This window comes from Bos grunniens, chromosome 16 (assembly GCF_055505025.1).
Source record: "Bos grunniens cultivar Pamir isolate PY7600 chromosome 16, Bosgru_T2T1.0, whole genome shotgun sequence".
Lineage (NCBI taxonomy): Eukaryota > Metazoa > Chordata > Mammalia > Artiodactyla > Bovidae > Bos > Bos grunniens.
This window is the reverse complement of record NC_141180.1, coordinates 39424905-39439859: the sequence shown is the minus strand read 5'-3', so window position 1 is coordinate 39439859 and position 14955 is coordinate 39424905. Positions and strand designations below refer to the sequence as shown.

General features: G+C 51.4%; 1 protein-coding gene across 1 annotated transcript in view; it reads right to left on the bottom strand.

Annotated features, from left to right (window-relative positions):
• TNFRSF8 (TNF receptor superfamily member 8) overlaps positions 1–13945 on the bottom strand; it is a 76355-nt gene extending 62410 nt beyond the window's left edge. Inside the window, exon 1 of the mRNA XM_086344600.1 lies at positions 12964–13945. Within this exon, the coding sequence (XP_086200726.1) occupies positions 12964–13026 (63 nt within the window). The 5' untranslated portion in view covers positions 13027–13945. The remainder of the gene's footprint in view (positions 1–12963) is intronic.
• Positions 13946–14955: the final 1010 nt, after the last annotated feature.

The following is a 14955-nucleotide window of genomic DNA, read 5'->3' as shown; positions in this document are numbered from 1 at the left end:
ATGAAAGATGAGGAAGAACTGTGGAATGTTTCAGAAAAAAAAAGAAGAACATTAAAGAGATAAGAGAACTGAATGCAATGTCTGAATTGGATCCTGAATCAGGCTGGGAAGGGGGACATTGCTGTAAAGAAGATTGAGATAGCTGGTGAAATTTGAATACAGGCTTTTTATCTGATTATGTTCTATCGATGTTGAATTCCCAAAAGCTTGTTCCTTTAACAGTGTCCTTGTTATAGAAGAAACATGCTGAAATATTTAGGAGTGAAGGATCAACATGTCTGCAATTAACTAGCAAACAGTAAAAAATGATGACCATCATCATCATCATAATACATATATACATAAAGAGAGACAAAACTAAAGCAATTGTACAAAACAGCATGTGTAAATAATAGCGCCTCCAGGGTTCTAAGTGCTCAGGAAGGAACGTGCGTGCATGGGTGCTCAGTTACTCAGTCGAGTCTGGCTCTTCATGACCCCATGGGCTGTAGCCCTCCAGGCTTCTCTGTCCACAGGATTTTTCAGGCAAGAATACTGAAGTGGGTTGCCACAGGGGATCTTCCCAACCCAGGGATCGAACCCAGGTCTTCTGCATCGGCAGGCAGATTCGTTACCACTGAGCCATCTAGGAGGGCCCTCTTTTCAACAAGGAAATCTGTATAAATACACAGCTTGCCACCAGGGGGTGCTATCTTCTCGCCATCCCCAGGGGTGGTGGGATTTCAGCCAGGATTTCCAGCTGGAGCGATCAGAGTCCCTTCAAGACAGCAGAGGACTTGGGGGCCTCTGTTCCCCATGTGGGGCTTATGCGGGAAGGCACTGATCCCCTTAACCCCATGGAGGGGTGATCCCCACTCCCCTCACCCCTTGCCAGAGACAGGTGGAGTCCAGGCTGCGGCATAGCTCAACCCTGTCCCCTAGCCTTCACCCTAAACGTCCCCAGGCCCCTGTGGCTGGCCTTCTCTGGAAAAGATACTGGGGACTTTTTGTGCCTATGATGTAATGGTTTTACAAGCACCGAGAAAATGGGTCAGTGCAAGGTACACATGCTGTTGCAGAACAAACAACAGCACTGGCAACCCAAAGGCCCTGTGAAACCCTATTACCACAGAAATCCATCTGTGAGAAGTGAAGAGCCTGCCCAGGCTCTGAGTCTAGTCAGCTGATTTGGCAACTCCAGGGCTACCCCAGAAACCCACCTTGTGCTGGAGGGCTGACGGGCGCCAGGACGCCCTCCAGGGCTGGCGCTTCTGTGCAAGAGGCAACCCCATCTTCCCAGGGTGTTCCCAGCCCAGAAACTAGAAAGGGGTGGAATCAAAGCCCTGAGCTTTGCCTTTGCAGAGCTGTCCTTGAGCCCCCCCACCCCCGCCCCGCCAAAGTTGGCCCTGTCTCACACCCTAGTCTCAGTCCTCACCCTCTGGCCCCATTCATTGCCCCCTCTGCCATCTCCTCATTGCCACACTGCCCCCCACCCCAGTCATTTCCCACCACCCGCTCACTTGGGCCCTCCACCCATACCAGCTCCTGGCGTAGAACACAGAACACAGCAGCCTTGTCATCTATGTCAGTCTCTGAATTCTGAGAGGCTGCCAGTTTCGGCTGGCCACAGGCCCAGACCCTGGATGGCCCATCGGCTCCTGCTGCCCCCCGGGGAAGGGGGGAGCGACAGCCAGGCCGTGCTCTGGGAGAGAAGGGGTTGTCAGAAAGGGGAGAGTGGGAGGGGGAAGCCCAAGGCCTGGGAGGGGGGCTTTTGGGTGGGGTTCCCCGGCAGGTTTGAGGCAGGGCAAGATGTCCACAGAGTGATGAGCTGTGTAACCAGAGTCGTGTGGCTCAGGCTTAGTGGCATCAAGATAAAGAGTGGCATGAAACCTTCCCATTTCTAGATCTATTTTCAGGTTGGTTTGGTTTTCCCTACAAAACCTGGTAAATTTCACTTTCAGAAAGCCCCACCTGGTCACAGCTGCAGAAACAAGAGGCAGGCCACACCTGTAGGAGCCGAGAGTCCACAGCTGGGTGGCAGGCGGGAGGGATGGGAGGTGGAGGAGTCAGATAAGATGCAAAATACCCACAGGGCCGGAGCAGGGCAGAGCTGGGAGATGTGCCCCACCCCCACCCCGGAGCTCTCCACCTCTGTTACTCAAAGTGAGGTGCCTGACCCCAGCAGCATGGGCACCACTTGGGAATTTGCTTGAAATGCAGAATCCCAGGCCTCACCTAGACCTACCATCTATCCCATTTTACAGATGGGGAAACTGAGGCACAGAGTGGTTAAGAACCTTGCCTCAAGTCACACAGCTAGGCAGTATTAGAGCCAGAATTTGGCCATCTGGCACAGGCTCTTATCCACCAGGCTCTGCATCCCGAGTCCTGTTTGTTTAACCTCCAGCTCTACCCTCAGTACCCCAGCTCTTCCTCACCTCTTCCCCATCTGGACTTGCGAATGGCAGGCCAGGGTCTCCTTACATCCCCCCCATCCCTCATCCCCCACTCATAGTTCAGAGGCCAGAGTGATGTTTTCCAAACACAGATCTGGTCTTCTCCCTTACACCCTGTTGAAGATGAGTAGAAAGCTTCCAACTGAACTATGGATAAAGCCCAGAGTCCTGACAGGGGCCCAAGAGACACTGCTGGACCAGCCCTGGCCATCTGGCCTGTGTACACTCCTACTCCCTCCGTCTTTCCAGCAGCCTTGTACATGCTGTTCCCCTGGGTCCAGCACACCTCGACTCTTCCTTCAGATTTCACGCATGCATGCCTCTTCCCAGAGGACCCCCTCCCTGATCACCCCCATCCAGGCCAGGTCTCTGCAGGCTAGAACAAGATGTGGGCAAGTCTGTGTCCTTGCTGGAGGCTTTAGGGGAGAATCCATTTCCCTGTGTTAATAGTTAAGACTGAGGGCCCAAGATTTCTCTGGTGGTTCAGTGGTTGAGAATCTGCCTTGTAATGCAGGGGAAGTGGGTTTGATCCCTGGTTGGGAAACTAAGATCCCATACGCCATTGAGCTATTGAGCCCATGTGCCACAACTAGAGAGTCCGTGCACCACAGCTAAAAGTCCTGCATGATGCAACAAAGATCCAGAATGCTAAAACTAAGACCTGACTCAGCCAAAATTAAAAAAATTTGTTTAAAGACCGAGGACTTGTCTCTTTGCACACTTTCAACTAAGGTCGTTCCCAGCCTCTAAAGGCTGCTGGATTCCTTGGTTCATGGCCCCCTTCCTACATCTGCAAAGTGCACAATGCTAGGTCAAGTCCTTCTCCTGTAACATACGCCTCTCCTTCTGTGTCATCTACCTCTAATGCAGCCAGGAAAGTTCCTCTGCGTTTAAGGACGCATGTGAGGACACTGGGCCCACCTGGAAAATCCCCATCTCAAGGTCTGTCCCGTTAATCACATCTCCAAAGTTCTCTTTGCCATCTGTTAGTCTCTCAGTCGTGTATGACTCTTTGCGACCCCACGGACTGTAGCCTGCCAGGCTCCTCTGTCCATGGAATTCTCCAGGCAAAAATACTGGAGTGGGTTGCCATGCCCTCCTTTAGGGGATCTTCCTGACCCAGGGGTTGAACACAGGTATCTTTTGCTATGTAATGTTCCAGGGATTAGGCTACAGGTGTTCTGACCATAGCCCTGCTCCTAAGTAACCACTAGGCTATTCTGCCAACAGGTTGAGCTTTGTAAGTCTTCTAGTCCTGGGGGCAAAGAGCCGACTCCTCATTGAGAAAGACTCTGATAATAGGAAATATTGAAGGCAAAAGGAGAAGGGGACGACCGAGGATGAGATGGTTAGATAGCATCACCGACTCAATGGACATGAGTTTGAGCAAACTCCAGGAGATCATGAAGGACAGGGGAGCCTGGCGTGCTGCAGTCCATAGGGTCGCAAAGAGTCGGACACAACTTAGTGACTGAAAAACAACAATCCTGGGTGCCCTAAACCCTTCCCTCAACCCTGAAGGTTCATGTGAGGTCCAGACCAAGAGACCACGTGAAACTGCAGTCATCCTCCTCCCGGACCTCAAACACACCCACAGTCTGGCCCTGCCCTGGCCCTGGCACTATTCCTCACAGCTGTCACATCTAAGAACAAGATCCGGTTCCTACCTCTGGTCTCCAGGGAGCTGAGGGGGAGTGTGTATGGCTCCATGCATCCTGGCCCCATAGCTGCACTGGGAGTGTGGTGTTGTGGTCACTGGACAATCAAGGAAGTCCCCATGATGACTTTTTGGAAGAGGAGAACTTCCATTTTTAGTTTTGGGTTTTACTTTTTTTTTAAGGATTCTTGACAGGCGGCCATCCTAAGTAAAAGGCTTCACAGAAGCAAAAGTACCAAGGCTGGAAGGAGCAGAGCTGTGGGGCACTCAGTGATTCGATGGGCTGGACAGTGGGAGCAGAAGGACGGGAGGCCCGGAACTCAGGGCCAGATATCTGCACTGAACTCTTCCTTTTCCACATTGCGTTCCAGCAAACACTGTTTCCACGGGATGTCAGCAGGGTACAAGAAAAATCAAAACCAAAATGCAGAGAATCACTGCACTCCATTTGAGATGTTTCTCCAAGCCTTTTATCTCCTGACTTGCTCTCGGATTCTCCAAGGAAAGGTTGGGAACGGGAGTGGGGAGAGATGGGTGCAGAGAGACAAACTGTTTCCCAAACTCAGTTGGCTATAGAACCCTGGCCTCATGGGACGACTATTCTCTGGAAGTGACTTAGGGAAATGTGGCCTTGGGGCAATAGGGAGCCACTGAAGGTTGCAGAGCAGCTAATGCGCAAGGTGATGGACAGGGCAGAGGTGAGTAACATAACCAAGATCTGGCCTGGAGTCCCAATTCTGCAACGTCTTACTCTTCACTTCCTATTGATGCTCCTCCTGCCCAAGTGAAGCCCCAGGCCAGCCAGGTGAGCCTGTTGCTCAGATGAGAGCCTTCCTGAAAGTTCTGGGGCTGCAGCAAGGGTCTGAGATGCACACTCGGCTGTACCTAAGACATGATAAGATCCACCTCAGCCCTGGAATAACAGTCCTCAGAAGCACCAGCCACCAAGTGACACCGGCAGTGCCAAGGAAACTTCGATGGTGTTAATGAGGAAGGATGTGATGGTGGTGAGGGTCAAAGATGGGGTACTTTGGCTTTCTTCCCCTTCTTGGAGGTGCCCTACCCTGGCATCAGCCTACCTGCCTAGAAGAGGCCAGCAGGTTTCCTTGCCCTTCTGCTTCCTACCAGCTTACATGTGGGGGAGGCCAGTGCCAGCCCCCACTGACTGTTGGGATAGAGAGAACCCTTGGTGCCCCTGACCTGACTCAGCAGTAGAGAGAGCACATGTCCTGGGTGGAAAGTGAAGGTTTGGTTTATGGGTTTCATGGAGCTGCAGGATTGGAACCATCTCAGGGGACCATGCCCTCCCCTGAACCACATGGGGTTTGCAGCAGGTAGTGAAATGAGGCCGTGGATGATGCCTTTGGGAGTCCTCAGCCCCCAGGGGTTCAAAGGCCCCCACATGAAACCTGCTGATGGAGCTTTAAGAGCAAGTCCACCCTGAACACCCATGCGGCCATGCCATCTGACCCGGATGTTTGTGAGGACATTGACATCATCCATGGGGCAGAACCTGTTGTCCCAGGCTCTGCGGCCTGGCCACCTCCTCCCTCCCTCCAAAAGCTTTTCCCCATCAATCCAGGTGGAGGTGAGGATGGGCCCCTGTGGGCTCTCGCAGACCTGGACAGTTCTTCACACAGTACTGATGGCATTCCCCCGCCCCATGTCCCACTTCTCACGCTGCCGCCCTGGAGGGCAGGGACTGGAACTGGTTCACCTTCATCCTGCACCCATGATGCCTAGCATACAACAGGCACTTAATAACGGCTTACCTCTCACAAGGCCTCACCACATTCCAGGAGTTGCTCTCAGCACCTCTCCTCTACCATCCCGTATAATCTTCCAACAGTCTTACAAGATAGCTACTATGATCATCCCAATTCTACGGATAGGGAAGTTGAGGCCCAGATGAGTGACTTACCCTGCCCAAGAGCATCATGTGGTAAGTGTCAGAAGCAGAATATAAACTTGGCAGGCTGACCCTTAGCCATGATGGTCTGTGTGTGTGTGTGTGTGTGTAGTCACTCAGTCATGTCTGACTCTTTGTGACCCCATGGACTGTAGCCTGCCAGGTTCTTCTGTCCATGGGATTTTCCAGGCAAGAACACTGGAGTGGGTTGCCATTTCCTTTTCCAGGGAATCTTCCTGACCCAGGGATCGAACCTGCGTCTCCTCGGTCTCCTGCATTGCAGGTGGATTCTCTACCCACTGAGCCATCAGGGAAGCTCAAACATGATGCTCTATTGCCTCCCAAAAAAGACTTGACAGATTAGGAGTTTGAGTAAAATAGGTGAAGGGGATTAAAAAGTACAAACTTCCAGTTATAAAATTAATAAGCCATGTGGATGTAATGTACAGCATAGGGACTATATTGTCAATATTTGTCAATAATATTGTAATATTGGTAACAGATGGTTACTAGATATTGTGATGCTTGATTCATTAAGTATATAAATGTCAAATCACTATGTTGTATGAAGTAAAGTGAAAGTCACTCAGTCATGTCCGACTCTTTGTGACCCCATGGACTATGTAGTCCATGGAATTCTCCAGGCCTGAATACTGGAGTGGGTAGCTTTCCCTTCTCCAGAAGATCTTTCCAACCCAGAGACTGAACCAAGGTCTCCCGCATTGCAGACGGATTGTTTACCAGCTGAGCCACAAGCGAAGCCCAAGAATACTGGAATGGGTAGCCTATCCCTTCTCCAGTGGATCTTCCTGAGCCAGGAATCGAACCAGGGTCTCTCCTGCATTGCAGGTGGACTCTTTACCAACTGAGTTATCAGGGAAGCCCTCACTATGTTGTATACCTGGAACTAATAAAATATAGTATGCCAACTATACTTCAATTTTTAAAAAGACGACATGAAGGATGCGGTAGGTGAAATAATGATCTTCAAAAATGTCCATGTCCTGCACAAACAACTTAAATGTCCATCGCTTCCACTGCAGGAGGTGCCAAGTTTGATCCGTGGTAGGGGAACTAAGATTCCAGATGCCACACAGAGCAGTCAAAAAAATAAAGTGTAACCAAGATGAATGGGCTTCCCTGGTAGCTCAGAAAGTAAAGAATCTGCCTGCCCTACAAGAGACCCGGGTTGAATCCCTGGGTGGGAAAGATCCCCTGGAGGAGGAAATGGCAACCCACTCCAGGATTCTTGCCTGGAGAATCCCACGGACAGAGGAGCCTGGCGGCTACAGTCCACGGGGCCACAGAGACTGACTGGGCAGCTAACAAGACAAATGGAAGACCCTACCTTTGGGCTGGGATCAATCAACAGGGTAACATAGCGGCCCCCAAAAGGTGTGGGGTCTTAGCCCACATCAGTAGAGAAGCGGGGCAGCTCCACAGAAGGAGGGTTGATGCTCCCAGGTCCCCCTGAGCCCAGGCAACAGCGGGAACTGTGAAGTCATCTCTGGTGCCAGAGCCCCAGATCAGGGGCCTGAGCTCTGCAGAGCTCCTGATTCCAACCCTCAACTCCCATTTGACGCTCGGCTGTGGGCAAAACAGAACTCCTGCTTCTCTCCAAAACGCTCTTCTCTATCCATGTCCAGTTTTCCCAACTCCATAAACGATACCACCACTCAACCAGGGATGGAGCCTGCAAATCTGGACAGAACTCCCCATTCCCATCTTGCCCTCTGCACTCACCCCCAGTCCATCTGTGGTTCCTACGGATTCTAGCTCCAAAGTACATTTTTGTTTGCACATCTCCCCTGGACCACAGCAACAGCCTGGCTCCTGTTCCACCCCCAGCAGCCAGAAGGAACTTTAAAATGTACGCAATGTCATTCCTCCACCCCGCAAAACCCTCCAGCCACAGAGGTGTGTGTTATCCTCTACTTCCCCACCACCCTCCCATGCCATCCCCTGCCACACACGTGGCCTCCTTCCTGTTCCTCCAACTTTCCCTCCTCTATGTGACCCCACCTCCTAGGGAGAGACCGTCCTGCTTTCCCCACTGGGGTAGCTGCCCTTCTCACTCTAAGGTTAGAATTCTCTCCACTGCAAGGGGCACCGTCTGGTCACTGTCTGTCAGTCTGGTGGAATGTTAGTTTCACGAGGCTGAGACCTGCGGAGCTGACCCGGAGGCGCCTGCAGCATCCAGAACACTCGCTGGCGTACAGTTGTTCAGTCGCTAAGCCGTGTCCGACTCTTTGTGACCCCACGGGCTGCAGCACACTGTGCTTCCCTGTCCTTCACTGTCTCCTGGAGTTTGCTCAGATTCATGTCCGTTGAGTTGGTGATGCTATCTAACCATTCTACCCTCTGCTGCCCCCGTCTCCTTTTGCCTTCAGTCTTTCCCAGCATCAGGGTCTCTTCCAGTGAATCGGCTCTTCGCATCAGGTGACCAAATTATTGGAGCTTCAGCATCAGTCCTTTCAATGAATATTCAGGGTCGATTTCTTTTAGGATTGACTATAAATATTAGTGGGATGGATGAATTGCTAAAAGCGGGCTTGGGGCCCATACCATGTGAGAAATACACGTTGGAGGCCCTGGGTGGAGTGACTGACCAGGAGACCTCAGAGGCCAGGGTCGCAGTCTTCATCTCACTGGAAGAAATTTCTGAGAAAAGTGGACACATCTTGGTTACATAGCCCCAGCTTCCAGAACCAGGATCGATGGGCAAACACTTTGAAGAGATAGACTTCAGCTTATCCTAGAGAACTTCTCGATGCCAGAGTGACCTGGGGTGGCATAAGGTGCCTGGGGAGGAAGGAAGGGAGCACCCTGTCCCCAGAGGCCTATGAGAAGCTGAGTGATTACTGGGAACAGCCTGGGACAAAAGCCCTGGAGCCAGGCCTGGCACCAAGCAGCTGCTCCTTTAAGATTTTTCTGAATGAGTGAATACTTGGATGGGCCTGAAGAGTTAGGCACTTATTGGGTAGTTGGACTGATTGGCATATTAAAGACCCTCTCCACCAGCAAGGCCACTGAGAATGCCTAGGTTCTCGACCCTAGGCAGCGAAGACTCTAGAACGAAGCTCCTCCCCTCATCCCAACAGCCCCTGGCAGGAAGGGGAAGAGAGAGCGAAGTTGGAGGACCAGCTTTGCCTGGAGCTGCCTTTTTGGACCGTCTGTCCATAGCGTCTGGGGCTCTGGTCCTACTTTGACTTGACCAGTCCTGAAACTGTGGGCAAGACCCTCCCCTGCCTCTGAGCCTCCACATCCTTGTTTGGAAAATGGGGACCGTGGTCCCAGACAAGCCACCAGCAGGGTCAGGGCACCCAGGACCAAAGAAGACCACATGTGGTCCAAGCTGGACTTAACTAACCAACCGTGCCAAGGACCCTCAAGCCTCCCGGGGCTCCCCTAAGACATCCCTTGGCTTCATTTTCCTTCTAATAATGTTCCTGGAGGTGAAGGGAGGGTTGAGGAAGATGTGTATAAGTCTAAGCATGAATCACAACTCAAGAAACGAGACAAGGTCAGATATGAGTGGGAGCAGAAGCAGAAACTTACAGTAAACGCTCTCTTTCTCCCAGCACTGACGGCTCTCGAGCTGAGTAAAGCTCCCCCACCATCTCCTGTCAGCCCAGGCCTCCTTCTGAGGAAGACCAGCTGGCATCTCCTTCCACTTTTTCACATCAGGGGCCCCCTCTCCGGCTCCCCTCCTCCTGGTAGAGAGTGGATTTCTGCCCCCCAGGCAGAACTGGTACAGCCCTTGCCAAGACAAAACCAGAAAGTCTGTCCTGCACCCACCTCCTGCTGGTACACCTGGGTCAGCACCCCCTCTATGGGGTCCGAACTGAACTCTGGAAACCCCAATGGGAGGCGTGAGAACCTGCCTCAGCAGGATGGCTAAGTCAGCGCAGAGGTCCGAAGGAGCTGGAATGGTGAAGTACGGGTCTGGGAGGGAGGCTGGCTGTAGCCTCAGCGCTGGCCTGGAGGAGGATGGGGGAGGCAGAGCTCCTGAAAAGGCCTTGGACCTCCCTGCCCCTGGCCCCCCTCCCCTGACACCTCGATGAAAGGATAGAGAAGTTGGGGAGGCTTTCCGGGTAATGAATTGTACTCTCACCAGAATAATCCTGGATCACATTACAAAATCGCATGTGGGGAGGCCTTAGGGTGAAGCATCAGAGGCTAAATCTTTTTCTCAGAAGGTAACACACAGCAAGAAAGCCTTCTTGCCTCAGAGATCCAACCACAAAATGATGGGGTCTCATAAAACCAGAGGGCAAAGAAAAAAAGGACTTTAATGTTTGAGCCCTGATTCAAGCCCTTTTAAATAATGAACTTTCCAAGTTTTTATTGGGGCAACAGAGGTGGAAGAAGGCTAGAAGGTGGGGGGAGTACTGAGATGGGCAGGCAGCCCTGCCCCCACTGGCACCCCAAATCCTGCCCAGAAATGACCCATGTCTGAGTGCCCGACAGACCAGGGACACTCAGCCTCCTGGGTCGGCGGGAAATGCAAATAAACACAGCAAGAATATGGCCCTCTCCACCGGTCACAGTGACAGAAATAAAAACTCTGATAAGATCAAAAGTCGGTTGGGATGTGGGGAAGTCACTAATCTACTCTCAAACCCTGCTGGTGGGAGACCAAAGTGTCTAGTCGCCCTGGGAGGCAATTCTGTGGCATCTTTTCATTTGAATGCATTTTCACCCTGCGCCTCAATACACTCTTCTCAGCTTCTTCTCTGAGTAAGAAGCACGCACGTTCCCCAAAGCATCCACATGGGGCTGTATGTTGCAACAGCAAGCAAACAAAAAAAAAACAATGATGGAAACCTTACTATCCATCCATCAGGGACAGACGTTAATAAACTATGGAGCCCCCTACCCTTTTGGTAGAATACTAGATGGCATTTTGAAAGATAAGTGGAGGATCTGTAAGTATTCACGTGGAAAGCTCTCCAAGACATATACTGCAGACATGGTAAAAGCCAAATGAAGAAAGAGCTAAATGTTCCATATGGTATAATATATGGGAAACCTGATATTTTTTATAAAATAGATATAATGGGGACATGCATTTATAAAGCTCTGGTGGCACTAGTGGTAAAGAACCCACCTGGCAATGCAGGAGACCTAAGAGACTTGAGTTTAATCCCTGGGTCGGGAAGACCCCCTGGAGGAGGACATGGCAACCCATTCCAGCATTGAGTAGATTCTCTTGCCTAGAGAATCCCATCGACAGAGGAGCCTGGCCAGCTACAGTCCATGGAGTCACAAAGAGTTGGACATGACCGAAGTGACTTAGCATGTATACACAGCTCGCAGAGGAAACACCAAAGCCATAATGGTGGCTACATCTGCAAAGGAATCAGGATAAAGAGATGCCCAGTAATTTAGCTTTATCTGTAAGATTTTCCCTTCATGGATCACAGCCTTGTCATGGCAAAGGGGCTTGTGCAACTCAATGAAACTATGAGCCATGCCTTGCAGGGCTACCCAAGATGGACGGGTCATAGTGAAGAGTTTTGACAAAACACAGTCCGCTGCAGGAGAAAATGGCAAACCACTCCAGTATTCTTGCCAAGGGTACCCCATGAACAGTATGCTTTTTTCTTTTTGCGTTGAGGATATATTCATTTATCCCTTGTGTAATTAAATACCTATTATTTTTTAATTTAAAGGGTGATTTCACTTTATAGAAAGGGAAGACATGAGTGCCAGCCACAAGTGGCTAGCAACCTCCCCCAGCCCTTCTCACAGTCCTTCCTTCCTTTTAACCTCGCCAAGACCTTAACGCCCCAGACTTTCACCCTCCCCCAGGTTATCAGCAGAGGACTTGGAGGGCTGGGACGGGGTTCTCTAGCCAGGGCCTCTGGCTAGCATAACGTATAATGCTGTCAGCTGCATGCTTCTGCCCTCTGATGTGTGTGTGTGTGTGTGGCGGAGGGGAAATGTTTCACATTGCCCTATTGAAGATCTAAGGGGGCAGCTGCTTGTGCACTTTCCCACCTACACGTTCGCTCCTTCAGCCTGATGCCCACTCCACATCCCTCCTCCTGTAGGATTAACGTGGGGGCTCGCCCCTCCCTCAACACACTGTTGTTGCTTCTGCCTCTGCCCTCTGTACCAATATACAGCATGCATTCACCAACACCTACTGTGTTCTATGCAGAAGTCCACTAGGACCTCTGTCTCATCTTCAAACCCTGCACTCAGTGCTTAGGCGGCAGACCACGTCTGATTAATCTGAGTTCTCCCCCACCTCGTGCCTTTCTGGGTGCTGGCCACTGGTAAGTGCTCAATTTTCCTAAAGCAGCCCCCAAATTCAGTACTGGGGCTTCCCACAACAGACGGTTGCTCCACTTCTGACCTTTTTCCAGGGATGGACACCCACCACATGCTCCAGAGTGAGAAATCCACGGGAGTTGGTTGGCTGGACAAGTGCAGGAAAAGCTGATCTGGCTGGTCTGACCCCCTCCGCCTGCTTCTCACTCACACCCAACTCTCCCTCCCTTTCTAGACCCATAAAGAGACTGAATACCAACCTCTTCTGGTCAAAGGAGACCCCTGCCTGTCCTGCCCAGACCCGCACAGGCCTCACTTGATCTACCCAGGACCCCCACTCACAAACAACCCATCTCCTGCAGGCAGTCTCCTCTGCTCGTTTATATTAAATGAATGAATGAATGAACCATCCTAGCACCCTGGAAGGGTAGGAGAAAACGCCCCCACTAGCCTGTCAGCCAACCAGTCACCTATGAATACTTGCAGATTCCGAACCCCCCGCCGCCCCCCCATTATCACCTGTGGCCCCTCACCCCGCCTGGTCAGGGAATGAGGTGTGGCGCGCCCCTGTTCTCCCCCTTCGTCCCACCAGCCCTACACTGTCCGGACTCAGGGCAGCGATGGCAAGAAAGGGGCTCCGGGTCGCTCATTGGCGCCTCTCCAGGATCCTGTCACCCTCTTACCTGCGGGAAGGCTCGGAGCGCCCCCAGGAGCAACAGACCAAGCACAGCGCGGAGGGCGCGCATCCCGGGGCCGGGGCGGAGGACTGGGCTCGCAGCCTGCGCCCACCAGCTCAGCCTGGGTGGCGCGCTGCGCCCACGTGTGGTGCCAGAGACCAGGAGCCGCGCAAGCGCGGGCGGACCTCGCAGACCCTCGGCGCACCTCGCAGGCCCCAACCGCACGCTGCGAAGTCACTTCAAAAGAGGACGCTCCTTCTCCGAAGTTTCAGCCTTAACCTTTCCCTTCCACCACCACCCGAGGCGCACTAGGTACCCAGTTCCTGTTTCCAGGAACGCAGCTACTCAGCGGTCAAGACAAATGGGAGAACACACGTGCAGAGATGACTCAAGAAAGCCACACTCGCCTTTTGCTGTTTGAATGGCCCGCCCCGGATTTGACAGACCCTGGGCATCCTGCTGCTTCAGGGTAGGGGGTGTTGCCCAGCCCAGCTGGGCTGAGGGGCGGGGAGAGCGGCTCCCGCCCCTGGCTGGGGGGTGGGGGTAGGGACTCAGGAGATTGGGAGGCTCCAGTGGGTCTCAAGCGTCCCAGAGAAGGGCGAAACCGAGTAGGCTCCTGCTCTGGACACTCTAATCAACCCAGACCTTCTCTCCTGACCTGGGAATTCTTTGGAAAGGAGCCCTGGAAGCTGCACAGAAAGCCACCGTTAACCGTTCACCACCATTCATAAATGTTCGCTGGGAAATGAATCAGTAAAAGGATGGATGGGCGGATGCGTGGGTGGGAGGATGGGTGGATGCCTGGCTGAGTGGGAGGGTGGGTTGTGGGTGTATAGATGGCTATTTAGACGGACTGATGGTTGGAGGGGCTGATGGAGAAAAGAATAGACATTCAGTTATCAAACCGCAGGTGTTTCCCTGCCCCCTGAGAGTTTTCTGCCTAGAGGAGGACCCTAGCACTCTTCCCTAAAAGAAAGACAATGTGCAAACCTCATTCCAATAAGTTCTCATTTGCAGCAGTTGATTTTCCCTTCCAGGGCTTCTGTGTTGCAAGGCACAAGGCCCTGTCTTCCAGAAATACCTCCATCTCCTTGGCCCACCAACAGTCATGTCCCATCAGGACTCTCCCAACAAAGTCCCCACAACCCTCCCTGAACTCCTGGATTCCCCTTCAAAAAGGGGATAGGAATGCCTATACTGTGCCCCTCCCTGGAGACCCACTTCTGGGCTCTCCCCAGATACACTGGGCCCAGTGTCCTGGGATGTTTGAGTTGGAATTGTGTTAAACGATTAAGTAAAAAATTATGAAAGTGACCCCATGACATTCACAGAACCAGGCAAGTGCAAGAGCAACCCAGGACGCCTACTCCCCAGTCCAGAACTCACTATGTAGAAGAGCTGGTGCTCCAAATAAATAAATACTTGTTAAACACACATGCACAAATAATAACATCAGAACAGCTGACATTCAGGGAAACACAAATGAACGTTAATTACAAGCTTGAAAATTCCACCTTTCTAGCAATTGGAGAGATGCAAATCAAAGCAAATTTGGATACTTTTTTAGACTTATTAAGTCATCCGGGTTTTCTTTTCTCCTTTATAAAAACAACTTTGGTAAAGTCCAACCCCAAAGTTGTGGTGAAACCAGAATACACATTCATATTCTGCTAGTACATGCTACAACCTCTTTCAGAAAGCAATATGACAATGCTTTAACAAAAGCCACCCTCCCCCCAAAAAGTTTACAACTTCTGGCTCAGTAATTTAATTCTAGTAAAGAAAGACTAAGAAAATAGTTGAACTATAAAAATAAAAAAACTATAAAGACGGTCACTTTTCTTAAACCATTATTTGTAAATCTTGGAAATACCCTAGTAATCACAACAGGGAATGGTTAAGGAAACTGTGGTCTACACATTTAATGGAATACTACACACCCATCAAAAAAACTGTAAGCCTGAGCAAAAAGACAAGTCCATCAAAAATGATAATTAT